Source organism: Anser brachyrhynchus (genome assembly GCF_964034855.1).
Source record: "Anser brachyrhynchus genome assembly, chromosome: 21".
Classification (NCBI taxonomy): Eukaryota; Metazoa; Chordata; class Aves; order Anseriformes; family Anatidae; genus Anser; species Anser brachyrhynchus.
The window spans coordinates 9,474,632-9,500,965 of NC_137714.1; the positions used below are offsets into that span (position 1 = coordinate 9,474,632).

Sequence of the window (26,334 nt, forward strand, 5' to 3'; positions counted from 1 at the left end):
TACGTACAATTCTATAGCACGTCCAGAGGTGCTTCTGCAGAGTTGAGACAATCTATCACTTTAGTTATTTCAAATGTAGGATTTATCAGCCCCTTTAGTAAGGAGTCAGTTGGGAAAAGAAAACCTAGCAAAAAGCAATGCAGAAGGTGGTCTGTGAATAAACCTTTCCATCACGGAAAGTTATGAATTTTATCATTATATGATAGTTTAAGGTTCAACACATCAGCCTTCGCTTGGATACTGACTTCCAAAATGAATGAGTTATCTCATTCCTCATCTCTTCCCTAAAAATCACGGTCTTTACCTCAAGCAGAATAAAGATATGCACAGCAGAAATGAAACAGTGTGATCACTACATAGTTTAATTTCATATGTTTTATTCAGGTCCTTATCTTCTCTTCTGCTTTGTGGTGGTCTGACTGTGTCTACGTATGAATTGTGAGGTTAAGGAGTCTGTGTGGTACTCTTACTATAGTGATGCATGCATTATGACAATGTAAGCAAAATAAAGAGAACAGCAGAACTTAGTTACTTAAGTTTTCAACCTATCAACTTGAAGTGACAGAAATCAACTGGAGCATCTGTTAATCTGGAGGAAATCAACACATACAGGTTGCATCAGAACTGCTTATAATCTCACTGAATTGTTAGCGAATCAGAGGCTATCACGCAGCAGTTGTAAAGTCGTGCTGGTACGTGAGTAAATAAATTATCTTGCCCATATTACAAGCAGATAAACTTTATACCTCTTCTTACTGTACAGGGGGATGTTATGCGGTGTACTGTGGCACATACTTTGGGGTAGAGAAAGACTTGGGTGTGTGAGGAAGAGGCAGAGACAATGAGTTTCATTAACGTGTAACCATAGATAAGCAGTGCAGACTCTTGGATTACAATGGCAACAGTATGCTACTGTGCACATCTGATGCTCAAATTCTGTCTTATACAGGGCCCATTATTCAGGCTTTATATGAATTCACCTTATACAAGACTTTAAAGCAATTGGATAAAGCTAAATTGCCTCTTAAGTCATCTGTAGAAAATGACACAGATAGGAAATCTTTTATGCTTCAGGCACATGGAAGTGGTTTGTTGTGCAAACGTACTATTTAAAGTGGAAGTACGGCATGGCTTTTGTGAGCTCTCATCTGTGTACCTTCATTAAATGTGAATGCTGCAGATGCCCGAAGTGTTACCATGAGTTGAAAAAAAAATACATGCAGATAGACTGATGAAAGAAAAATCCATTAAGGCTGTAGAGGAAGTGCATTGTGTCAGACTGTTGGGAGAGGACATAGCCCACTGCCCTAATCATCTGTTGTTTTCTTTTTTCCCTAAGCTAGAAGCAATGTTGTCTTAGATGGACCTTGGATTTGAGCCAGCATTTGGCTATTCTTAGGATGTATCTGTATTTTGCTCTCCCTTCTATATTTCAATCAGACATTTTCATCATGTTCTGCCTATGTAACTGGGTACACAGTGATTAGATTCTGCATAAAAAATTCAGCTTAGGTCCCTGTCTGTGCAGATTGGCCTGCCCAGGGAGGTGGTGGAGTCAACTGTCCCTTGCAGTGTTCAAGAAGCATCTGGATGAGGTGCGGAGGGATACAATTTAGTGGCTTAGTGAGTAGTATTGGTGATAGGAGGACGGTTGGACTAGATGATCTCGTAGGTCCTTTCCAACCCTGTGTTTCTATGATTCTTCCAGGAAAGGACTGCTCTGCTCTTTGAGTTTGGAGTCAGCAAAGAAGGGAACAGGATTAGGAGAGTGCAACAAAACGTTTTCAGTGTAAGGATTTGTTGTTGTAAGTGAGGAACGTATGTTTATTTCAGTGGTCAGATTTGTATGAATGCAGTTACACCAGGGAGGTACGGGGCAGAATGAATGTGCTGCATTTCCAGTTTAGCCAGAAGACCCACAGAAGGGAATGAAAACTCATGGGTCAGTAAAGGAGAGCTAAATTAGAGGTTAGCATATGCAAGTGTCTAGACAGCAAATACAGACATACTGCAAAAGTCAGTCTGTCAGGGAGTGGAGAGTCTAAATTAAAAAGCCATTTCAAAGGCATGTTGCCTGGATGGGGTAATCATGTGCTCAGACTTCTTCAGTACACAAGCATAAGCTGAGTGAGGGAAGAGATCAAAAAAGGACAAAGATTGACACACATTCTGTAACAGCTTAGGCTGGAATGGAACTTGATAATTTAAAAATAGCTGTTTGTTCACACTTGTGTTTTCCAGAAGTGGCCACAGTCACATCTGTTTTTTTTACTATCCATCCTGTAATATTGGAATGCTTTGGAGAAATACTGCTTGTATATTGCTGATGTAGAGACATTGTTATACAGACCTCCCAGACTGAGTTCATTTTTGCTTTCAGCCATGCAAACTGGTTGTCAAAAAGCCTAGCTCTACTATGGTAGAATACCTGGAGCTTGCTTGTTCCCTGTCATATGGAATTCTTTCAGGGCACTGTTGAGAGACTTTCCATAGCGGAACAGTGGGAGGATCAGCAGAAACAGAGGAGCTGACTCAAATCCCAGTCTATCTGCTGCTTTACAGAGCCAGAGGGCTTGTTGTGAGCTGATTGGTTCAAACTATGTTTTTATGCCCTTTAGGCGTATTGTTTCCACAGGAGTGTAGTGTTTTGCATCATAATAGTTTGGGGGAAGTTTCTGGAATCTATCCACTTGCAGTGTAAGGTTCTGCAGCATGGCTTAAGTTTTGATCCTTCCTGAAGAACATAGGATAGTCTGTTACTGTGATCTACTAGACGGTTCCTTTTCCAGTGTACTTTCTCTTCCACAGTGAACTCCCACTACATAGATGCCTTTCTTGCAGATAATCTAAAAGGGTTGAGAACAATAGGATGTATTCACACAGTATTTTGCGCGTAGACATTGGTTTTGGTGGCTGTTCTTCCAAAGAACTAGAAGCTATATGATTAGTGGTTAGTAGTGCTTTGCTTGAGCTATTATACCTTACCTTGTATGTTGGCTTTGATAAATGGACAAAGCGAGCTTGCATCTGAAAGCTGCAAAACACCTGTGCGTGTGTCTTTGTGTGTGTCTGTGTGTTTATTACCCCTTCCAGGAAAGGATTTCTCTTCCTTGCTGCAAGAGGTCTCAACTGTTTTGCCCATTGCAGAGTTTTGAAACAAGGGGCTCTGAACTGGTCCTGACACAAAGTAAAGTTTGTTTATTAGGCTCTATCAGAGTCGCCAAGATAAGGAACATGAATTAGATAAGGTACGCATCAGTGGAAGGAGCCAGTCCCAGATGATCCCATGCACTGCAGTGTATGCTGCTGAAGTCATGTGTCTACTGAGTTGATCACCTGGCATAATGTGTTGTGTAGCATCAGATGTATGGACTGCTGTGGCCAGACTCATGTTTGTCAAGACAGACCAGGAACTCTTCAAAATAAGTAAATGTCAGCACCTGTAGACGTTGGGGTATTTTGTATTGGCAAGTCTAGAAGTGCTTGGTCTTTTAGAGTTTTCATAACTGGTTGGTAGACTTGAGTGAGATTGAAAGGAGTGACAGTAGTCAGTTCTTTTGATTTCTCTGTGCCTTTCCTATGGTTTGCTTTATCATTTTTATTAATGGCAACACCACAGTCAGCTCGTTTGATAAAATTGTTTATGTGCAGAGAATTACTAATTGGCATGGTTTGTGTTCTCTACAAAATAAATTGTAAGTAAAACTGACAGCCTAGAAGGATAGCTTACCATTAAAAACATAACCTGTGGAATCTTGGGCTCCCTGATCTATCTATTTATGAAACTTCTGAAAGCAGGGGAAGGGATATTTCAGAGATTTCACATGAGCTGAGAGTGGAGTAGTGTAAGAGTAGGCCTGGCTTTGGTGAGCCAGGGAGATAAGAGTAGACTGAGCAGGAAGGTAAGTGTGGGGTAAAGATCAGCTGGTTCTCATTCTGAACCAGTGATTTCAGTTTAAAAGCTATATATAGAAAAATGGTATTTGGAAACAGTGTGAAGTGTATCATTGTAGAAGTTAATAGTTCAGTAACTTGACTCCCGAACACTGTAAAGCTAATTTTATTTGTATTTGAGATTCTGCCTAAACAGCTCATGGGGAAGAGGATGCGACAGTCCACTGTCCAGTTTTATTTTGAGATGTGTGTATGTATTTGCACTACTGATCCTTTACTATGGACATCCCCATCAAAGTGAGACTGTGCTACTGGATTTGGCTCTGTTTTTTTAATCATGTCAAAATCTGACATACAATTTCGATATCTATTTAAGACCAACAGTAATAATTCCAGAGGCTAAAGTTTACTTCCATCAGTACATTTTTTGTGCGTACTAATAAAACACTGATTTTTCTGAGAAGCTGAGCACTCTAGGACTTAATGATAAAGATTAAGCAAAACCTATGAATTTCAGCTCCTTACTTACGTCTGCACTTGGAATTAAATAACTGATATTTAAAATACTTATTTGGAAATAATTTTAAATGCTGGTATCTCTAGTCCCCTGTCTCTACTCAAGGTTGTGTATATGTGACTTAAATAATTTCTGTGTAGAGAAAAAACTAAGGTTGTTCCTTCCGAATCAGGTTGCATTAAAACATTTCAAATCGGACATCTAAAAAATGGAGGCGTGAGAATAGCTTTTCTCTCCTAAACATTTGTCATTAATGTGTACATACGCACGGTGTCTGTATAGGACAGATCTTAACTACACTTGTGCATAGCAGTATTGGCTGCAAGCAGATGAGAAAAGGGGAAGAAAGCTGATCACAGTAATTCTCAGCAAACTTTTTGTACATTTTGTAAGCTCTTCAACTTACGGAGATTTTTTTCATTTCAAAACTAATTCACTGGTCATATTTATTTGGACAGGAAAAGTTCCCTCTTACGCTTGCATCCCACTACAGACCTTGTTTCAAGTTACTCAGAAATACTGCAGAGTGAACTTTTGTGTTCGGTTAGTACTTCTGAACCCTGTAGCAGCTGCTGGAATTTGCAGCTGCCACTAATGCAAGTTGGCAGAAAAAGCAAGACTGGCAGATAGTAGAAATTCTGACAGTGAGATATCTTTGTAGATAATTTCATTAAAATGAGGTATATTATACATTTTTATGAGGTTATTTCTACATGATGTTTACTTGATATATTATGTGTATTAGTTCTGTTATGAAGTCTGGCAAAAAAAAAAAAGACTACAAGGTTAACCAGAATTTATTGATGCTGGCATTGTTGTAGGAATAATTTGCTCTCAGGAGTGAGAAACATGAGCTTTTGAAGGGTCTTGGTATTTTGTCCGGCATTGTCAGACCTCAGATTAAAAACATCTAGAATTATTAAAAATAAATAAATAAATGGAGGGAATAACTTTATTGTTTTTGTTTTTCAAATACAGTCAGTTTGGGGACATTTGAGTTTTACACTTCAGGTGCAGATTTGTGGTACTGTGATTGAGTTGTTCAAAAGTATGATTGAATTGAATTTGCTGTTGAGTTTAATGTATGTGGCGGGGAGGGAAAAGCATTCCTGCTGTGTGGCTGGGGAGTAGTTCTTTGTGAGAGACGGTGAGGTGAGGTCTGGAGTGGTGAGGCTGCACGTGCATGGTTGTGCATAGTTCATGGTATGTCCAGCAGTGGTACTGGCAAGTCCAGAAGTTGATGTAGTCTCAAGACTACACTCATCCATAGGGTCACTACAAGTTTAGTAGTTATAACTTCGTTGAAATGTTTTCTTTCCAGGCTCTGCTTAGTCTCTTCATCCACTAAGGGCAGAGCAGCTCATCACTGGTCAGTCAGTACAGCCTGTTGCAGTTTGTGTGACAGATGTATCCAGTTTGCTGGGCAGGGGGTAGAGAAATGGTAGCAGCAGTGGTGGAGGTGGCCTTAGTATGGAAGCTCATCCTGTTCCTGGATGATTGTTTTCTTATCCCTTCATCTCCCCTGCTTCCTCCTTTGCCGTTCCTGTGTGCTCACAAACACAGGAAGAATAATTTTCTTTCTAATTTAGCAACTGGGAATCCTATCCCAGATAAACCTTAACATTTCCAGGAAGACATAGGTACTTCTTAAACATAATGAGTTCATCTTTATTTTCTCCTTCAATAATTGGCACTTTCCATTCTAATCAACCAACACCCACTAACTATGTAAGCCACGTGATCTTTTCAGTTAGTACAAATCGTCATTTCCAGTCCAATAGACTCAGATAATTGTGCAAATCTGCAACACACCCATAAAGCGCTTATCTAGTTTATTATGCGATGATGAATCATGAAGGAAATGTGGAGTGCAATTAAATACAGTGATGCAAAGATAGCAGTATGAAGCTAAAATCAAAGAATAAATGATAATCATCTGTACTAAATGTTTGTTTTTGCATGTTGTTTTCAGAAAGTACCTAAATGGTAAGTTACCTGGCTGCTGCACACATGCCTGGCATATGTTTTGACAAGTTAAAAAAAAAAATGACCCTTAAATGTATTAAAATACACTGAACCAAATCTGTCTGTTTTTTTTTTTAATGAAGCAAAGTTATATGACTCAATTTCAGAATTGGCACGCAAGTTTTTTCTAATTCTGGTGTGATCTGCCCATTTTTCTGGTCCTCCTGGAAGCAGTAGTTTCAAAATAAGGCTTTCATGAAGGTTTTGCTGTGATGAGACTTCTAGTAAAACAGGTCTCATCTCCAAGTTACTTTAGTATCTCCTCACTCTAGCAGGAAAAGGTGATATCTATACATTGATGGAGAACTTTGGGATTTTGCAGACAGATTTTTCTGGTGATGGGTTAATGACTTATCTTAAATCCTCTTTTTATAACTTTGAAAATAAGCATTACATACACAAATGCATACATGCAGAGGTATGTGTGCACAGTACTCTGTAGGTGTGCAGAGGTATGTGTGCAAGTACTTTTATACTTTCCGAAGTTGCTCACTGTTTACAAGAATGTTTGTCTGCTTATTTGCTTGTCTTCAATACATACCAAACACCAGTGATAACCTTTGGCGCAATCATGCTAGGCACATTAATAATTGTTTTCCTTGTCTATCAAAATTGTATTGTATTCCAGTGCAGTAATTGATAGCAGTTCAACTGCATTCTCTCTTGATGTCAGCTGACCAGATCACAAGTGACAGCCCATATTTCAATGGAAAATAAAGCTAATCCAGAATTTTGTATAATGAAAGTAACATCCATTCAGGATTTGTGTGTGTGTGCAGGTGTCAATGTGTGAGGCAATGTACAAGCTGAAGTTTTGAATTTGAATCTTCTGTTTGGCTGTGGATCAAACTAAAGCTGAGAGATTTGTATGCGGGAGTAAAAGCAACGTGAGATATGCCCTAATGGGTCAGACTAAAAGTTGATTTAGGCCAGTAGTCAAATGCCTGTGATAGCAGTAGGAAAGGCTATTCAGGGGAAAGCTAGCAAGCCCACACACTTCTTGTGGCCCAGTCCTTCTGCATTCCCGCAGAAGCCACAGCTGTTGTAGTGAGCTTACATCTCTCACTGGTCCTGTATTTTTGGGTTACAGATCTGTTTTCCATAAATTTATCTGGTCCCATTTTGAACTTGCTGAGCATGGCTGCCTCCACAGCCACTGGAAGCTCTGGAAGTTCCCTACTCAGTGTGCAAAGTGTTTTCTTTTATCTGCTTTAACCCAGTTTGCTGCTGGTTTCCACAAAAGCCCCCACTCTTAAAATTACAGGGTCTGTCAAGTAACCATATGTGGTGAGGGTTGCACATTCAGCTTGTTTGCTGCCTTTTTTTTTTTTAACCTGGATCATAATGCTTCCAGTCTCCTGCACCCATCTTCCCTCCAGATCGGAATCACAGCATCTCTGTGCTGCTCTTCAGTCTCTCCACATAAGCCTTTCTTTGTTTCATCATTGTAGTTACCTTTTCCTCTACATCACCTGTGGTGCAGAGACTAGAGTCACATGTGGGACTCAGATGCAAGCTTGTGAAGGCTTTACTTCACTGCACCCTGTCTGGTTTGCCATACCCCTTCTACTTTCTGTTGGCTATTTTTCACAGCTGCTCCAATTAGAGCTGGTGATTTTGGAGGGCTGTCATGGAAGATTAATTGATTGACTTTTTTATTCAACTCCTTCAAGCAGTTTTAGCGTAAAAAGAGATCGCTGAGGAATAAAAGTGTATTGTATGCCTGTGCTAGTGGGAACATCCAGCTAATTTACTTTGAAGTATTTTTTTCCCCTAAGTAGCTTAGGATGCTGTTTCATCTGCTGGGGTAGAGAGGGTACCACCAGTATTTGAGTGCTAAGCAGAAACATGGCTAGCAGATTTCAGCGGTTAGCAGGGCTTATCAGGGTTTTGAATTAGATTTCCAGCCATTTTTCTGGTATTTGTTGAAGGATATGCTTTATGTTTTTAGGCTTGGAGGTTCTTAAATCGGTCTATAGCATGAGCTGGTTACTTGAGTTGAGCTACAGGTTATTTTATAACAAATAAGGCAGTGAAAGTGCTCCTTTGGGGCAGGATGAGCTCATGGTAACTCTGAAGGGTTCATCCAGAATACCCTTTTGCCTCAGCATCAAAGGAAGGAGGAAGAGGGCCTGGAGCAGGTAGCTGACCGTAAGTCTGTTATAATCTGTGACGTGTCACTAGAGCTTACTAGTGAACCCGTAATGGATGATGGACAGAAGTTGAAGGTTTGCGCTTCTCCGTTTCTACTGTGTTCTCCTTTTGTATTTGATAGTGGCCTCTATTAGAGACAGTACAGAAGACTAGAGTTGAGTAAAACACTATGTATTATGTAAAACAAATTGTTTTTGATATAAAACAAAATTTACAGTAATACATTAGAACACATTGCCAGGTGAGGATAAAATGGTTCTTGTGTAGGCTGCCCCACAATAGGACACTCAAGGATAAGGGTATTGGTGGATGTCCCAGCAACAGTGCCTTTTCTACCAGTTTGCTTGGTGTGGAATTGTTTTAAATGCCCTTCAGTAAATGCTTTGAACTTGCTATGGGTAGTAGGATAAATAAAACTCAGCCTAGAGAAGAGAAATTTACATAAGCGTTACCTTTTCCTCTTTGAGGTGCATGGCTACCCGAAGTTGCGGTCTGTTTCTGTAAGGCTGACTGGTCTGCAATTCATTTCAGTGTCTGGGCCAGACTAGATAGCAGGGCTTTGTATCCTGCCTGAAAACTCCTGATTCTCTGAGTCTGTGATTCTCTAGGGACTTTTTGCTATATGGAATTTTAAGAAGCCACTTTGCTTTTTTAGAGATGTAGATGCCTAAGCATATCCTAGGCGATACAAGGTATGTTAAGTATTTTTAGTAACTTGAATTTACAGTTTCTGGTGATTTACCTAAACTGTACTATCGTGAGAGAAGCTGGAGCAGCTTGCTTGTACATCAGGTTATGGTAGCTGGTGTTTATTTTGTAAAGAAGATATCATCAGTGTTATTTGGCAGGCAAGTGAACAGGAAGAAATGTCATGAGAGTCATTATTACTTGGTGTCAAAGCGAAAGAATTGGCTTGATAACTTGTCCTGATAACTGAGTAACCGTGAGTCACCCAATGTACAACTTGACAGCTGGAAGTCAGATTTAAGGTAGCTGTGATATCCCAGTCTGTAATCTTTTTTGTTTTTGTTGATTTTTTTTTTCCCTTAGACGGGGGCAGGGAAGCAGTCTGTCAGCATTTTCCTTATGTTACTATAAATTCACCTGGAGTTCCTTCAGGGGTAACTTGCGCAACTGGGCTGCATCTCTCATTTGTCTGAAGTTCTTTGGAAATTGGCACGTGCCCTGAGAGTCGCGATAGCATTGTCTCATGGAAGTTGTGGCTGCATCTACAGTACTCTGTCAAGAGTCTCCAGGGCAGGATCTGAAACCAAGCTAGTTGCCAGTTCAAAATATATTGTGAGAGATTTCTGTGATGCTCTGAGGAATGCAGCAGAAGAGAGGAAGGCAGACACTCCAGTGATGCTTTTGAATGCAGAGTGGAAAAGACCTGGGCCTCCTACAAGTATTTCAAGCAAAAGGGTGGCATGGGATCTTCCTCTGCAGGGACTAGCAGGCATTCTTAGATCAGAGAGAATTTAGGGAATAAACTGAGGAGAGAATGAGAGCAAGAAATCCCAGGAAGGTTTTTAAGCAAAGAAATAGCAAGGTGTTTTAAGTGTAGGGGATGGTGTAGTGAAGATGAGAAGTCAAGGTTAGGGAATGTCAAGAAAGGAATAAGGGAACGAGTAGGAGTTGGATGAGAGCAGGGGTCTGATAAGTGAGTATACCACCGTGAAAGTTAGGAAACAAAAGGAGGAAACTACCAGAGCAGGAGCAGAAAAGTTTCTGTGGTTGAAAAGGCCATTTTGTCATCTGCAACTGGATATAAGGGGAAACTTCCTCACAGTCCAGCACTGGGACAGGTTCCTCGGGGAGGCTGTGCAATCTCCATCCCTGAAGGATTTCAATACCAGACTGAATCAAGCCCTGAGTTACCTGGTCTGACCTCATGGCTGATGATCCTCCCTGGAGAAGGAGGTTGGACAAGAGATGTCCTGAGGGCCCTCTCACTCTAAATTGTCAAATGATCTAATTCATACTAAAAACAGGAAAACAGAAAGCTTTAAGAATGTCTTTGTCCAGCTGACATGAATTATGTGTGCTGGGGGGAATCCTGTGGATTTTTTTCTAGGGAAAGCAGGAAAAAAAAAGGACATTGCTCACTTGGCCATTCTTTGAGTTGAAGCAGGAGGGTGGAACAGAACAAGCAGTTGGCCAAAGGTGAGGGTGCTGCTGAGCCCCTCCCTGAGAAATACTGGAGGCGCTTGGTGCAGCAGCCTCTGGCCCTGAGGACCGTAAGGAAGACTGAATGCTTGCAAGACACAGCCTAGCATCTGACTCACAGTTTGGCATCGATTGTACTGTTTGTAGTTGCTGTGGAACATTGCATTAGGTGTGCTCAACTGGAAAGAGAAATAAAACGCTGTATATGAAGTGTTCTTTGTTGCTAAGATGCCAACATATCTGCAATGCATTCTGGCAATATGGGAGGGAAAAGGTTAAGCAAAGGTACTGGATGTAGTGTCACGGTTACTGCCTCACCTGGGCCTCTGGCCAACAAAGCTAGTATTTCAGGTCAGACAGGATTCAGGAGAGGCTAGGCCTCTTCTTAAGTGCATTAGATCTGCTGGTTGCTGTCTCTGAAGAAACTAGACTGGAAAATGAGAGAGAGGCTGTGTTTGTATTACTGTCAATGATGCTTTTCTGTAGAAATGGGGAAAATGCAACTGTGCTTCATCTGTGTGTAATGAGCAATGAAGATCAAGCCACATGCTTTCTTTGAGGCTGCTAGTCTTGGCATAGATGTGTCCCAGGGCACCTTCCAAGGATTCGCACTGGAGCTGCCATCTGTATCAAAGGAGATGGTTCACAAGTGCTTTGTGTTGACAGCAGTGCTGAGCTGCCTGCCCACAGGCCTTCCCCAAGGATGACTCGAGCCCCAGGAAGACTACGTGACTAGTAATTTATTTGATTTGGCTAGGCTCTTGCCGTACTGCGTGTTTAAAACAGCAGTCACCATTTCAGCTAGTCAGGAGATTTTCTAGTGAAATTTGATTCAGAACAGGTAAGCCCTTATGGATAGGATGGGGCAGATGAGTCAACTTACTGAACCATATTCAACCCCACTTGCATCTTATCTGCAGTTCAGAGAGGCTGTTATCTAAAACTCACGGTAGAGAATTTCTTAAGTATTGATCAATTCCACCTATTGATCCCTGGCTTCCTGGCTGTCCCCTCCTGGTCGCCTGCTTTGTTCTTGCCAAAGGATTGATTTTCTCCAGTTGTAAGACTAACGGCTCAGACATTTACCAAGGTTATGAAGATGTGGGAGCTGGACCTTTAAGGCTCTGGCATAAGTCTGTTGGCAGTGATTTCTCCATAGCAGAGAGGGGTTGTAGCCAAGAGGACTGCTTAGAATGCAGTGGGTGTTGTTGACCTTCTTGCCTCAAAGTGACGGGGAATTGCACAAGGGAAACTTGATAGCCAGGTTAGCTCTTTCTTTGTAAGGAAAGCTCTTATCTGCATGTAGAATGTGTGTGTGTGTGTATGTATGTGTATATATATATACATATATATATTTACATCCTGCTTTAAGGATGCTGGTACTGACAATTCATTTAGGCAAGACAGAATTAGATGGATTCTTTTTTTCTGGTCCAGAGTGTCTACTTCTTTATTGCCACCAGCAATGGAGAGACTACCTCTTTCTGTGCTTACGGAATGACTAACATTATTCATCATGGTGCTGTTAGGAAAGTAGCATGGATATTTGCATTGAGCTCAGCATACAACCTCAGGAGTTGTCACAACAGGCACCTCAAGTTTGCTTTGCGGCTTCCCCTTGCTGTGACAAATGTTTTAAGTGCAGAAATGCTGTCCTCACCTTGTGCCCTCTTTTAAAGTAAGTCTTTCACAGAACTGGTAAGGCAATTTCCACAGCTCCAGCCTCTACTCATCTAACCTAGATGCTTTAATGTCTGTACCAGGTGATACCAGAAAGCATGCGGTGCTGGCCAATGCTGTACACTGTTTTTTGTTAATCAGAGGAGAAGGAAAAAGCCCTTTGTGACCGATCACTCTGCATGGAATGCTGAGAGGGAAAGCTGTAATCCTCACTTTACTTCCAGTGGTTCTGAGGACAAACCATTTTTGTATCTTAATGACCAGAGAGACTAAAGGAAGGGAGAAGTTCTGTAAGGAATAGTCAGCAGGATTAATATATCATCTGTTGTTTTGTCAAAAATTGGGAAGGAAGGGTGTACTTTTAATATTTGCCTTCTCCAGCTCTTTCTAAAAAACACTTGGGGCCATCACAGATAAGCAGCACAAAGGGTCTGAGCTGATTTTCACAGTGAAAACACTGTGAAGCAGACTAATTGCATCCTTAAGGATAGAAATAACTGAAGTCCACAAAGCTGGCGACGAGGAAGGGAAATAGGTGTACACAAATACAAAGCAAAAATTGGAGATGATCAGTCTCTGGAGTTGGAGAGTCTGGAGTTCTCGGAGGCTCCACCTCTTGTGTGGGAGGTGATATGGATATAGCCCTGTGTGTACTGATCAGAGGGGAATTCATTGCTCAGCTGTGAGCTATTTTCCCTTGTTATTTCTGCTCCCATCACTCTGTACCAAATACCAGACATCAGCACTGCAGAAATTGCAGCTTCACCTAGGTGACTCAGAGTATTGGGAACCAGCCAGATGTCACTGCCTGTCTGCAAAAAGCTACGAAGTGAGGGTATTTTATTCAGCAGTATAGCAAACTGCTTGCTGCAGGTCTGAGTATTATAGGCATTAATATTAATTCTTTGTTCATTTAAGCTTACTCACCCTACCGTAGAGACTAGAGAGGCTTTAACTCAACCTGTGGGAAACAAATTGATTGACGTGTTCCCTTGACAAATATCCAGATGTTTTGAGTAGGCCTGGTGTTAATATGTAGTGCTGCCTGCTTGATGGAGAGGCTTTCAGACAGCAGGTTTGGAAGTTTCATTTTTGACAGAATGACTGACAAAGCCAGTAGAGACTGCTTAATTGGAAAAGCGATATTTGTAATTTGGTAGATTTTATGAGGGATTGGAAATCAATTCTGTTGAGGCAAAACACTTACAGGAAGCATAAGACCAGGCTGCTTGGTACATAGGACGCTGTATTTGTCTTCAGGTGGAGGATAGCTGGATAAAGATCCAATGCAGAAATGCATCTTGTGTAGCAAATAGATGTGTGTAAACATGGAGGAGCACAGATCGTGGAACTATAATTGAATAAGGTGTGCTTGGATGAGTCATGGACTAGTAGGGATGTAGCCAGAATCAGAATCACAGCTGTGTTTACACTGTGTGCCCAGTTTGGGAAAACATGGGCCTGCAGTGGAAGAAAACAAGGGGTGTTACACAGAGGTGTAAGAGATTACAAGTCTCTTTTGTTCATGATTCACCAAGGCTATGGCACCTTGCACTTGCTACTCCCTGACTAATGCAGGGGTTATTCCCAAGTGTTCAAAGAATATTGGAGGTTACTAGTTCAGAATTTTTGTGTTACATCATTTTATTGCAATGACTGACTCATTGGGTCAGTTCATTTAGCAAGTAAGCAGCAGTAAGTGAGGGAACAGTAACAACATACCTGCATTGACTCAGCTGACACTACACTTTGCTGCCTGCTGTAATTACTCGATAAGGTTCATCTCCTTTCCCAGAGGCAGAGAGAGGACAGCGGTACATGCAGGCAGGCTGAGTCTTAATCTCCCCACACATGCCATTTTTCTGTTTTTTATTTTGTGGATTAAAAAAAACCAAACAGACCAAGTATTTACTTAATCTCATTTTATTATGACTTTGTGTACAGGAAACAGTATTTATTATTTGTAAAGCAGTATCCTGTAGGGTGAATGCAGAGGGAAAAGGCCAACCTGGAAAAATCAGTCTTTAGGTGTAACACACTCTGAGGCAAATCTGTTCCTTAAATAGCTCAGGTTTTGAGTGCACTATAGGCATAGCATTGCCCAACAAAAGCAAATAGCTAGGGAAAAATGTCATTAGGACAGCCTTTAGGACAATCTTTCATGAGTCTGTCAGTCACAAGCATCAGGAGCAGACCATTGCCTGTAGCAGTAAAGAACATTTATATCTAGATAATGATTTTCCTAGTGATCCATATTTACTAAATGATAAGTTTGTCTTATGAGAAGGCATCTCTGACAAAAAGTAAGAGAATGATACTGTGTTTTAGTGTTACTCCTTCAGATCTTTTCATTTATAAAAATACTCACTTTCTGCATGTTCTAGTTAGTTATTGTACAAATTCATAGTATGATGACACTGAAAGTTCACAGATTTTCAGTAACACTTTGAAAGAAATTGTGCATAGAGCAGAGTACTTTTAACCTTGAGTAGAACTCTTTATGTAAATATAGGCCCCAGGTTGTATGAGTTTGTCCTGCATCCCCATGTAGGTGACAGCAGATTCTGGACATGGTTAAAATTTTGCTAAAATAATTTAAGTTTAAACTTGCCCCTTATGATATCACCAGCACTCGATTTTGCTGATGCAGGGTGGCGGATCTAAAAGGGTTCAAGATTCAGGACAGATCAATGTCTCCTCTAAGCCATAATTTGTTAAATGGTGAGGGATATTCTCTACTTTGAAGCAAAAAGAAACCACCTTACTTTTAGTTGTCCCAGGACACAATTAAGTGGGATCTGAGCATGTGAAGCTATTCCAAATGGAAGGTATTTTTACTGCATTCTTACTGAAATTACTTATTTCTCTAGGTTACAATAAAGACATATTCCAGAAGAAGTGTATATTTTGGAACCTTCTGTAGTGAGTGAATATAATATTCTTTCTAAAAGGGTTTATTAGTTGGAAAAACTTTAACTGCTTTGGTCTTTTTGTTCAGGAGTGGTGGGCTTCCTTGTTTGTAACAATTTAGTGCCCCTGAAGTTACCCAATGATTTTTCAGACCTTGCAAACATTCACGCAAGACTTGCAAGTAGGACTTTGTGCTGCAGTCTTTGTGAAGATACCGTAGTTCGTTTATCACTGATACAAAGAAAGGCTGAGAGAGCTGGAGTGGTTTAGCCTGGAGAATCGAGACAGCTCTGAAGAGACCTTATTGTGGTCTTTCAATACTTAAAGGGGGCTTATAAGAAAGATGAGACTTTTTACAAGGGCATGTAGTGATAGGACAAAGGGTGGTGGTTTTAAACTGAAATAACCCTATTTCAGATTTAGATCAGACATTAGGAAGAAATTCTTTGCAATGAGGGTGGTCAGGCACTGGAACAGGCTGCCCAGAGAAGTTGTAGATGCCTCATCCCTAGAAGTGTTCAAGGCCAGGTTGGGTGGGGATTTGAACAACCCGATCTAGTGGGAGGTGTCCCTGCCCATGGCAGAGTGGCTTGGAACTGGATGATCTTTGAGGTCCCTTCCAACACAAGCCATTCGGTGATTCTGTGGTACGCTGCAATGGGTGCAAGTTCTGATGACACTTTTGGAGTCTTCTTGTTGCAAGATTATGAATGCCTTCAGTGTCTTTCAGCAAAAAGTTGTAATTTGTAACAATTTCAAATATAGTAACTGTGGATCCATCACCTGCTCCAATAATGCTGGTGGAATTAGGCCTTTGATAAGATGTGGTAGAGGCAGGACTAGTAATCTGGGGTATGTCTATAGGTCACTTGTACAAGTGAAAAATCAGGCAAGATAAACTGCATTCAGAAGGAATGTGAAGTCAGACTATTTTAGTGTGAATTAGAGGAACTGATGTGGTTTGAATTGATGCTAGTAAGATGCTCTTAAAGAACTGAAAGACCAAGGACATTTTAGAAGGCTTCTCCTGTCTTGCCCCAGGGATCCATTGTGCCTTTTGTGGTGTCCACATTCGCTGAAGAAGTCAAATTCAGTGATTTGCAGTCCTTCAGACTGGAAGGTGATGCAGAAAGCCATGTTCTCTGCCTGATCTTAGCTCATCAGGCACAGGATCTTTCTCCTGATGTGGAGAGAAATGCTATTAGAACTGGAGCTGAAGACACCACTGATTCATTTGCATTACCTGACTCCTGCACTCTGAAATCACTCGGCTCAAACCAGATTCCTCTGCTGTAGTCTGCCCTGCCCTATCGAGGCTGCCTAGAAAATATCCTCCTGTTAAAAATAAAAAATTAAGGAAGTCTTAGTGCCACAATGGAAATCAGAAAGCCAAAGAATTAATAGTTCATTGCTGAAGTGCTTGAATGTACTTGTGTTTCCTTTATATCACAGAACAATCTTTCCAGTAGCAAGACTTGTGACAAAATGACCAGCATTTAAAAAAAAAAAATATTCAAGGCTCAGTAAACAGTATTAATGTTAGGAAGCTAGCAAAAACAAGCATAGGAATCCTGCTTGTGTGAAAACTATTACCATGAAACAGAGCTAAGCTATTAAGAGTACATGTTTACCTAGAAAGACAACCTGTAAACTTTTTTCAATGAGCTGTGAAAATGTCTTGAAGTCTTCAACTAAAGCCTTTCCTTGACGACTGGAAACTTTCTCCAAGTCCAGCATGTTGATTTATTTATTGATTTTTTGTTGTTTCTTCCCCTTTGTGAATTGTGTGAATACACATGTGGAAACCTTTATGATTATGAATAATAAATTTTATCTCTATTTTTTTTCTTGTTCAAGACTGTCAGGAACTGCGAGGAACAGTAGAGAAGTACGCTAATTGTTTGGGATGTCGAGATTTCAGTGAGAGTAAGCAAGCACAAATCATGATTAGAAAGGGAATGGTGCAGAGATGTTGGCACAGTGGAGATCAGATGCTATGTCCAGATTAAGGAGGAGACATTTCAAGATCCTGCTTCTCCAGTCATCCAAGTCAGGTACCTGAAATAGTGTGCTCTGTCTACCTGCTGACTTGCATATTCCTCCTCTGTCTGTAGAAATGAAGGAGGAATAGAAAATTAATGGCTAGCACATGCCCAGCTCATACTTCAGCATAGGGCTGGAGCAAGCACCCATTAAGACTTAGCCTAACTGCTGAAGATTTTCTTCCACCTGTTTAAAGTAAGGTCCTTTAGTTTATCTTGTAGTCAGGACAGGAAGGAAGTTTTAAAGAGATTAATGGTTGTGGAGGAAAAAAAAGACTCATGCATGTTATGTCTTTTGTATCCTTGCTTTAAATGCCCACGTGTGTATGCGGGAGAAGAGAATTCATAGTTTACTGTCGTTATGATCGGGGTTATGGCATAGTTGTACAGGGAACAATTTGTGGCCTGTTCAATTGTTTGCAGTGTTGGTTTTTAGCATGAGAATGCTTGAATTATCTGCTTTTTACTCAAGGGAACCATTGGTTTTTTTCTTCCATCAGCTAAGTGATTGAAAGGCTAGCGGAGGGGAGTATTAGTAATTTCCTTTCAGCAAAGGATGACCCAGTAGATCAAGTGACCATAAAGCACCCATTCTGCTTGAAGAGCAGTAGGAAAAGGTAAGAGACTGGCTCTGGTATCCTTCATTCTGAGTTTACTTCAGAATATGGGTTATTGGAGAGGAGCAGCTCTGAGTCTAGCCAGACACATTGACACAAAAGTGGGCATTGTTGCCTCCACACTGTGATATTTGAAGACAAATATTTCTTGCTTAAAAGCAAGAAAAAGGCACAAGCTAAAGTTGAAGCATTTTCCTAACTAATTTGTTATACTTCCGTTGCTAGTGCAGGAAGTGCCTAAGGGGTAGACAAACTTTTGCCTGGAATTTTTCTTTGCATGTCTTATGGTCAACTTAAAATGCAGTGGTAAATGATTGCCTAAAAAGTTTTTTAAGGAGGCAAGATTAATAAGAAATGACTTTGAACTCTACATAGATAGTTGAGAATCAGCCTCTGAATCTCCATGTTATTCCTAATTCAGTGAAACTGCTGTCTTTTTTTGGTAATGTTGGATTTTATTTTAAGGAGTAAACAACTGTTATTAGTGGACAGAGCCTAAAAACTGTAACCTGAGGCTGTAGTTAGATGTACAGGAGCTGTACTCTCTGAACTAGATTAAAAATTCAATGCATCCCCTACCCCGGACTGTCCTGCATATCATGCAAACATGTTATTGTGCCATGGCTGTGACTTAGTGAGCAGGTCCAACTGTTGTACCTGCGTGCACAGACGAAAAGCAGTGATATGGTAGAATGTGTTGTCATGGACCGCTTGTATGTTCTTGCACCTTTTTCCTTTGAATTTCTGCAGGTGATCTGGTGCTGCTTTCCACACTTTTGTATGGGAGCAGATGGGCAGCGTAGAGTGAAACATTGTGTGCGTTCCAAAAGTAAACGTGAGAGCAGTGTGGGTGAGTAGACTCTGTCCTAGTCTTGACTGCAAGTGCAGCAGATCCGTCTGGGAGTGAATCCAAGCCAGTCTTGGTCTCTAGCACCACACAGTGGTGCTCAGGACTCAGTGTGTTGGAGCTACCTTAAGCTGTCTCTTTCCGGGTCATTCATTTGAACCTAATGCTCTGGGCTACCAGTTGCATACGAACCATAAATCCTAAGAGACAGCTTTCCTAGAATCAGTTTCACATCTGAGGAGCTGATCGACGAGATGGTTGGTATTTTTTTGTCATAACTTGTACTTTGACTCACGTTGCGTCTTTTCAGCTAATTTTGCCCTCAGCTGCAAACATGCCTATGAGGGTACAAAGTTACATTTGACAGGTATTGCTAATCCCTTATATGTGGCTGCAATTGTAGCAGCTACCTTTTAAAACAGGTATTCTCTAGTGGTTCATGCCAAAAAAGTGTAATCAGATTTGGCTAACAGATTTTGTTAAACACCAGGTATTATCAAGAGGATCAGTTTACTGCCGTCACGCTGTGGTTACTAAAGATGGTTAAAAATGTAGTGCTGTGCATGAATTAGTGTAAATATCAGAATTTAGAGCACTATGTTCTTGTGCTGAGATTCACAAACGTATTTTTACAATCTGAAAGTTTATTCAAGAGTAGTTTTAGTATGATTTGGTCATGCCAGGGGCCACATTAGCCTCTTGATGGATTATGACAGATAAAGCTTCCCTTCCTGCTGATAAGAAATAATCCCCATATAAAAACTAATAGAGTCTGTTTTATAGTCGCGCCCAAGTACATCTAGTCTCTTCTGGGAATGCATGAGTAATGAAGTGAATTTCTCAGCACATGGCATATCTGTGACTGAGGAAGAGCCTTTTGTTTCCAGATTACACCCACATATCGTCACGAACCATTTACTCTAAAGCAAAGGCATTAAGACGGAACAGGAGTAAAGTTCTAGGGAATATGAAATTTACTTTTAGCTTGCTTAGAATGTGCATTGCAGAAAATGACTGTAGTGTATGTCTATGAATTATATGTTGTCTGGGTGATGTTCAATCTTACGGCAGTACTTAGCATCTAGAAAGCAAGTTAACACTGCTATTGCTTTAGTCATGCTCAGGTAAGATCATGAGGGTGGAAAAAACCCAAGCTCGTGACATGCCTAGAAGACCTTTATAGGTATAGCTTCAGTTTTAACATTATTTTGCCATATTCTTTGCTAGCTATTAACAAATGGTAGATAACTTTCATCCTTGTAATCAATAGTTTTGGATCTTAACGTTTATAAGCATAACGATTTAGAGTTTTTGTTTACTGTAATAACATCAGCAAACTATTCCTTGGATTCAATTGTGCAGTAATAGGCTGTTGGGAATATGTTCATAATGTGTAAAAGTAAAGGTGGCCACTGATACAGTGTATACATTTGTCATCAGTGACCTAAGCCTCACCTCTCTCCCTCTTACAGCATCTCTCTAACTGTAATAAGCTTATAACATAGTTTGTGTCACAAAGCAGTCAGTCTTAGAAATAGTTTTGGTCTTGTAGGAAGCCTACTGTTAGACTGTAAAGCCCATATAGCTGGTCTGGAATACAAATCACTTCTCAGTTCTCTGACTCCCTACCAGTGGTGGATAGTCTTACGAGTTACAAATAACTGCTTAGGAATCGCCTTGAGGGCTGTAAAGGAAGACCTATGGCATTCATTTTCATGCCAATGCCTTTCTTCAACTGCGTCAATACATTAATACATCATAATTGAAGCAAAAGGGACTTTGGGGGAAACATCTGTGATCTCTGTGACCCAAGGAAAGAGGTAGAGTATAAGTGGCATAAAACATGGAAAGAAGACTGGAAGGGCCCTTGACAGGCACGTAGTTTGAATACAGGGCCCTGGTATCAGTAAAATCCATAGTAGCCTAAAGAGGACTTAGGATAGAGACTTGTGATGTTTGTGACTTAACTCTGAAGAGCAGCGTGAAATGAGGAGATAGGAGATCAGCTGAGGATTTGTAATGCCATAACCCAAATGTCAACCTTCAAAGTTTCTTCAGGGTTTGTTAGAACAAAAATTCTCAATTGCTTCATGGAGGTATAGCCATTGCTTGCAGATCACAGAAATTGCGGCCTTTTATCTTACACTTTTCAGCTTCTGCTTGGATGAAGGCTAAAATGATTTAAATAATTCCCTGAGATAGTTATTTTGTGAAAGTACTGAACGGAGTACAATCCTGATAAAATTTGAAATGAGAGACTAGATGTCTATAGATATTCAGACATCTTTTACAGTATGTAGAAAGATTTTGCAAGGAGCATGTATACAATTTAAGAGTACAAAGCAGTTATTTGTTGGCTAATGCATTCAATTGTAGCTAGGACTAATGAGCCACTAGACCAAGTGTTTGTCATCGTTTTGGCTCGGACAGAGTTAATTTTCTTTGTAGAGGCTCACACAATGCTGTGGTTTGGATTTTTGATTAAAATTGTGATGATAACACCGATGTTTTTAGTTGTTGCAGAGCAGTACTTACACAGAGCCAAGGACTTTTCTGCTTCGTGTGCTGCCCTGCTGGTGGTATACAAGAAGCTGGTAGGATACACAGCTGACCCAGACTGGCTAAAGAAATACTCCATACCATATGGTGTCTTGATCAACAATAAAAGCTGGAGTAAAGAAAGAGGAAGCGGGGGCGGGGGGGGAGGCATTTTGAATGATGACATTTGTCTTCCCAAGAAATAGCTGTGTGATGAGTCCTGCTTTCCTGGAAGTGTCTGAACACCTACCTACCTGTCTGTCGGTGGGAAGCAGTGAATGAATTCCTTGTTTTGCTTTGCTTTGCTTGCACATGCAGGTTTTGCTTTACCTAGCAAACTGTATCTCAACCCATGAGTTTTCTCACTTTCACCTGTCAGATTTTCTTCCCCATGCCACCTGGGGAGAGTGAGTGAGTGGCTGTATGTTGCTTAGTTGCCTGCTGGGGTTAAACCACAACAGTGGTGATTTATTTCTTATGAGGCACTCGGTGAGTCCCTGTGGCCTAGGCAGGAGCAGGCAGGCAGTCTGCCATCAGGCAGGATGGGAATGGTTTGTGTGTGCTCCTTGAAACAGGCTGGTGATGGTTCATGTTGTTGGAATTAGATGATCTTTAAGGTCCCTTCCAACCCAAATTTTTGTTTTCTTTTTCAACATACCTATGCTGTATTAAATTAGGTTTTGCATTACAGCCTGAATTACTACGCTGAGTGTTACAGAGGGATAGAAGTGTCCTTACTGTACTCTTCATTTTAATGTAGTCTGCACCACAAAATGAGCACTCTGTACTCTGCAGAAGTGGAGTTTTTTCAAGCTCTATGCAAAATACATTTGATGTTTGTTCTGTTCTGCTGCTGCTGAATGTTTTCAATTTTCCCTTCCAAGGAGGTTCTAGAGATGAGGAGCAGTGTCCTACTAGAGGACAGCCCACTTACCTCAGTGAGGCTCTTCTAAATAATTTTTTCCTGCTTGTTTGCATGAGACCGAGTCATTATGATTTACTTGGTGCGATCAAGCTGTAATGATTCAGCACCAAAAAGCTGTAGGTACAGTCAGCCAAATGAAACACACAAGTAGACATAAGTATCTAAAGCAGGGAGCTTGGCTTTTTGATTTTTTTAAGAACAAATATGATGGTAAGTTCTTAAAACAAAACAAGCAAACAAAACAAACCACTGCGGTTATTTCTATTCAAATTCTGTGTTATCCATGAGACTGAACAGTGTGTTAATTCTTAAGTAACATGGCAGTTGTCCAATGTTCCGAGAGAGAAATCTATCTGACAGATTTGGTGTGTGTGAGAGATCTTTTCTGACTCAATCTGAAGGAAAATTAGATATCTTTAATGCTGTATGTGATCTTAGGGTGACACTATGCATACAATGTCAATTCTAAGTCCATTTGCATTATTTGTGTGATAGAAGGTCAGTACCTTTTTTACATAATATGAAATTACAAATATTGTACAGTAATAGCCCTTTTGTATCTGTTTCCCATTTTGTAAAATGGATTAATTCAGTGGAATTAAAACTGAATACAATGTTATTTTTAAGGCACACTGTATTGTATTATCCATTTGTGAGTATCGGTGGCGGTATTTCAGTCTCCAAACAGCTTAAAATGCTGTTTGAATAGGACATTACAGGGTTACAAGGTAGTTTGTATCCCATGTTTTCTTTGCTCATGTGGTTATATTGACTTGGGAATGAAAAAAACAAACAAAACAGCAAAAACCTGAGCTTTGCCTCATTGCCTAGAGGAGTCCTACTTGTATGGGTTGCTGTGATTTACAAAGGTCAAATCCAGTGATAAGGAGAGTACTTGTGGCCAGAATACCTGACCCAGGCATGTCCTGGTCAGTTTTGTGACGGAGATTTCTGAGTTGTGTCCAAGGCTCTTTAGTGCGTCACTGAGTTATGTGCCTAGCTGGTTATAGGCTGGGTAGTCCTCAAGTCTGTGTTTTTCCAGGCATATGCCTAATCCTGTTGCTGTCTTAGGTCAATGGTAGATTTTTATGTATTTATTTTTTTTAGCTTCTTTAATGATACCAAGACTTGAATACACATTTGCAGTGTCAGAAGGGTGTACAGGTTGATTTCCAGTTTGAATCGGGCTCCCATGCTTTTAACCAGCTCCAGAACAAGTATTGCTTCCTTCATATGTAAAAAGCTCTGAACTCTGAAGGTGGAAGGTTTGATTAATGTGTCTGCTCAGTCAGCAATGTTTTGTTTTTCTGTTTGGGTTTTTGCTTTGTTTTTGCTCAGTTTTGGGATTTCCCTGTGTCTGCAGGAAAAGGTTCTATTTTGTGGTTTTGAAATTATGGTCTTTGAAGAAGATGAAATTTCCCAGACTGTAGAGGCAGCAGCCTCTTAGAGTCCTATGGTCACTGATTTATCTGTGAACTGCATGTTGTGCTTAGGAAGAGACAGAGAAGGATGGATTTGCCTGTCCAAGTAAAGAGTTCTGCTTTGGAGCAGGTTGTCTCAGTTTTCTTGGTAGTCACTGAAGAGAAACGAGTGTTGCAGGGGTATGACTCATCTCATCCAAGGCTGTGTCCCAATAACTGTCTGGCTGTGCAGATCATCAGAAACAATGTGGTCAAAGTTTCATCAGAGCAACATTCATGCCGGGGCTAAATATTTCACATTTATTTTACCACAGAACTCAATTAGCTGAAACTTACATGATTTCTATTTGACGTATGCATATTCCTCTTGAAAATAATATCTTTATTACTGCTGTGTATCTTTCCACTGGCTAAATTGAGTGATTTTTTTTTTCCTCTCCATGTTGCTAGTTGAACAGGGGGAGAAAATATGTGTGGATTAAGAGGTGTTTTATTTTTGTTTTTAACAGATTAGGTGGCTGAGTGAATTTGGCTTTCCAAGTGAATATATAACTTCTCAACTCAGTGCAAAACCACAGCTTGTCTATTCCTAACAAGTCAAGAATAACAGTCCTTTTCATATTAAACAGTTGTTCTTATTTTACTTTCAGGCTGGCAAACGAGGCTTCTGAAGCACTCTGAATTTGAGTAGGGTCTTCACTATTTCAAGTAGAGAGAAGTTTTTTGTTGCAGGAAGTTCTGCACACTTACAACTTGATCTTTGCTATAGCTGTCATTTTCAAGTGTGCCAAAAAGGCTAGTCTTTAAGGATAGTTTCAAGAGATTACTTTTTATCCATTAACCAGTTTTGGTGAACAAATGTTGGCAATATTACTCCTTTAGGATCTTGGTAGATCTTCAGACTTAGGTTTCCTCTAGGGAATGAAACCAGAGTGGAAGAATTGCTAGTGTTAACGTGCTACCTTGTGTCTGTTTCCTGGAGGAAGGGGAAAAAAAAAAAAGGAAAGCAGTAGCCTCCCACTGGAATCTTGGTCTGAGGTAAATAGTTAAATGACAGGTTCTTTGTTCTGCAGTGGGGCCTCTCTGACCTTCCACTTCCTGTTGAGTTGTGAAATGAAAAAGTAAACATTTAATTGAATGTGGCAGGCTGAGGCAGTTGGCCTTATTGTAGAAGAAATGTCAGTCCCTTTTATCTCTGCATAAATTCTCTTTACTGGCAGCGCTAATAGAGCTACAGTGGAAGAAAGGCAAGCCTTTAATTTGGTGAGTCCTAAGTTTAGGCAAAATAAAGGTAGTATGCGTCTTGGTCCCTGGAAGTGTTGTGTGTGCAGCAGGGTTGTTGAGGATTGCCCACAGTCAGATTCCTTTAAAAAGTATTTTGCTTGTAGCATAGGAAATCATTTTGCAATACTGAACTCTTCAAAGCTGCCATGGGGCTTGGTGGGAGTGGTTGGATATGGCACAATTTTTTGTACTGATGTCTTGGTTCCAGAGTGGAATTGCTGAGAGGTGTTCCTTGTACAAACACAAGAAATTCTTCAAACTAGTTTCCTTGAGCTCACAGCACTGCCATGACTGTGCATTTCGTGCTGAGGTAGGCCTCTTTAAAAGGTTCTCAGCATAAATAAAACCGCAAGTTTGGTGTCCCTACCCATGGCAAGGGGGGTGGATTTAGATGATCTTTAAGGTCGCTTCCAAACCAAACCGTTCTATGATTTTGAAATGCTATAAATTTACCTGAACTTACTGTTCATCCGACTCAGATAGTAGGTAGTCCATTTACTTCTTCCATGCTTAGCAGCGCATACTATCCTTCAACTGTGCTTTGTGATGACCTTTCATAATGTTGAAGCCTGCATAATCTTCTGCTGCAGAAGACTTGGATAGTGCTCATGTACTACCAGTGACCCTTGCATATTTCCAGTTATAGTTAATAAGAACGTCTTGTCATGCCTTTAAAATAATGTCTGCTGTATCTGTAAGTAAATGTTACAAGTAGAAAGAGACAGTCTAGAAATGAATTAATTTTAATGCTAGTTCTGCCCATCTGATAAGTCTCCTGCACGACTTTATTACAGGCTTTTTTATTTTAAAACAGGTTCATAAGTAGATTGCTTTAAAGAGTTTACATGTCAGTAAGGATGGTACTCAGTGTTTAATATTGCACTTATGTTTATAGGGAGTTTTTGCTTTCTCCTCTTGTTTATGCTCGAATTACAAGTGTCAGTCTTCTTTGACTTCCCATAATTAATTTCATAGTAAGGCCAAGTCAAATCCACCTTTGCAATGCTATTGCTTTCATAGAATATTGGTTTTCTGAAAATAAATAAAGTTTTAGCTGCATGAACACTTATTTGCCTTGTATCCATCTCTCAGTCCCCAGCAACAAAGAGGTTCCCCCATTCTGAGTGTCCTGCCTTGATGTTGATGCTGGGGGCTCCTTGGCTAAAAAAAAAAAAAAGCTCACATTTCTAGCTCTTTGTGTTGAGGACAAGCCTGAGGAAGTCTTAGTAATGCAGGAGTTTTTCAGTCTTACAAAGCAGAAGTCCAAGTTCTCTATTTAATTTTTAAACCTTTTCTTCTGTACAGTGTCTGCAT

The 26,334-nt window shown here is 40.4% G+C and overlaps 1 protein-coding gene across 22 annotated transcripts in view; it reads left to right on the forward strand.

Annotated features, from left to right (window-relative positions):
* SLC45A1 (solute carrier family 45 member 1) overlaps positions 1-26,334 on the forward strand; it is a 77,829-nt gene that overhangs the window by 2,929 nt on the left and 48,566 nt on the right. For 6 of the 22 annotated variants that reach the window (XM_080563953.1, XR_013941349.1, XM_080563965.1 and 3 more), the window contains 3 exons: positions 17,204-17,400; positions 17,889-18,005; positions 18,756-18,855. The exons of 15 other annotated variants lie outside the window; for them this stretch is intronic. In XM_080563953.1, the coding sequence (XP_080420079.1) occupies positions 18,786-18,855 (70 nt within the window). In that variant the 5' untranslated portion in view covers positions 17,204-17,400; positions 17,889-18,005; positions 18,756-18,785. Of the gene's footprint in view, positions 1-17,203; positions 17,401-17,888; positions 18,006-18,755; positions 18,856-26,334 lie in introns of those variants that run through there. One more of the 22 variants, XM_080563954.1, reaches the window with a different exon arrangement.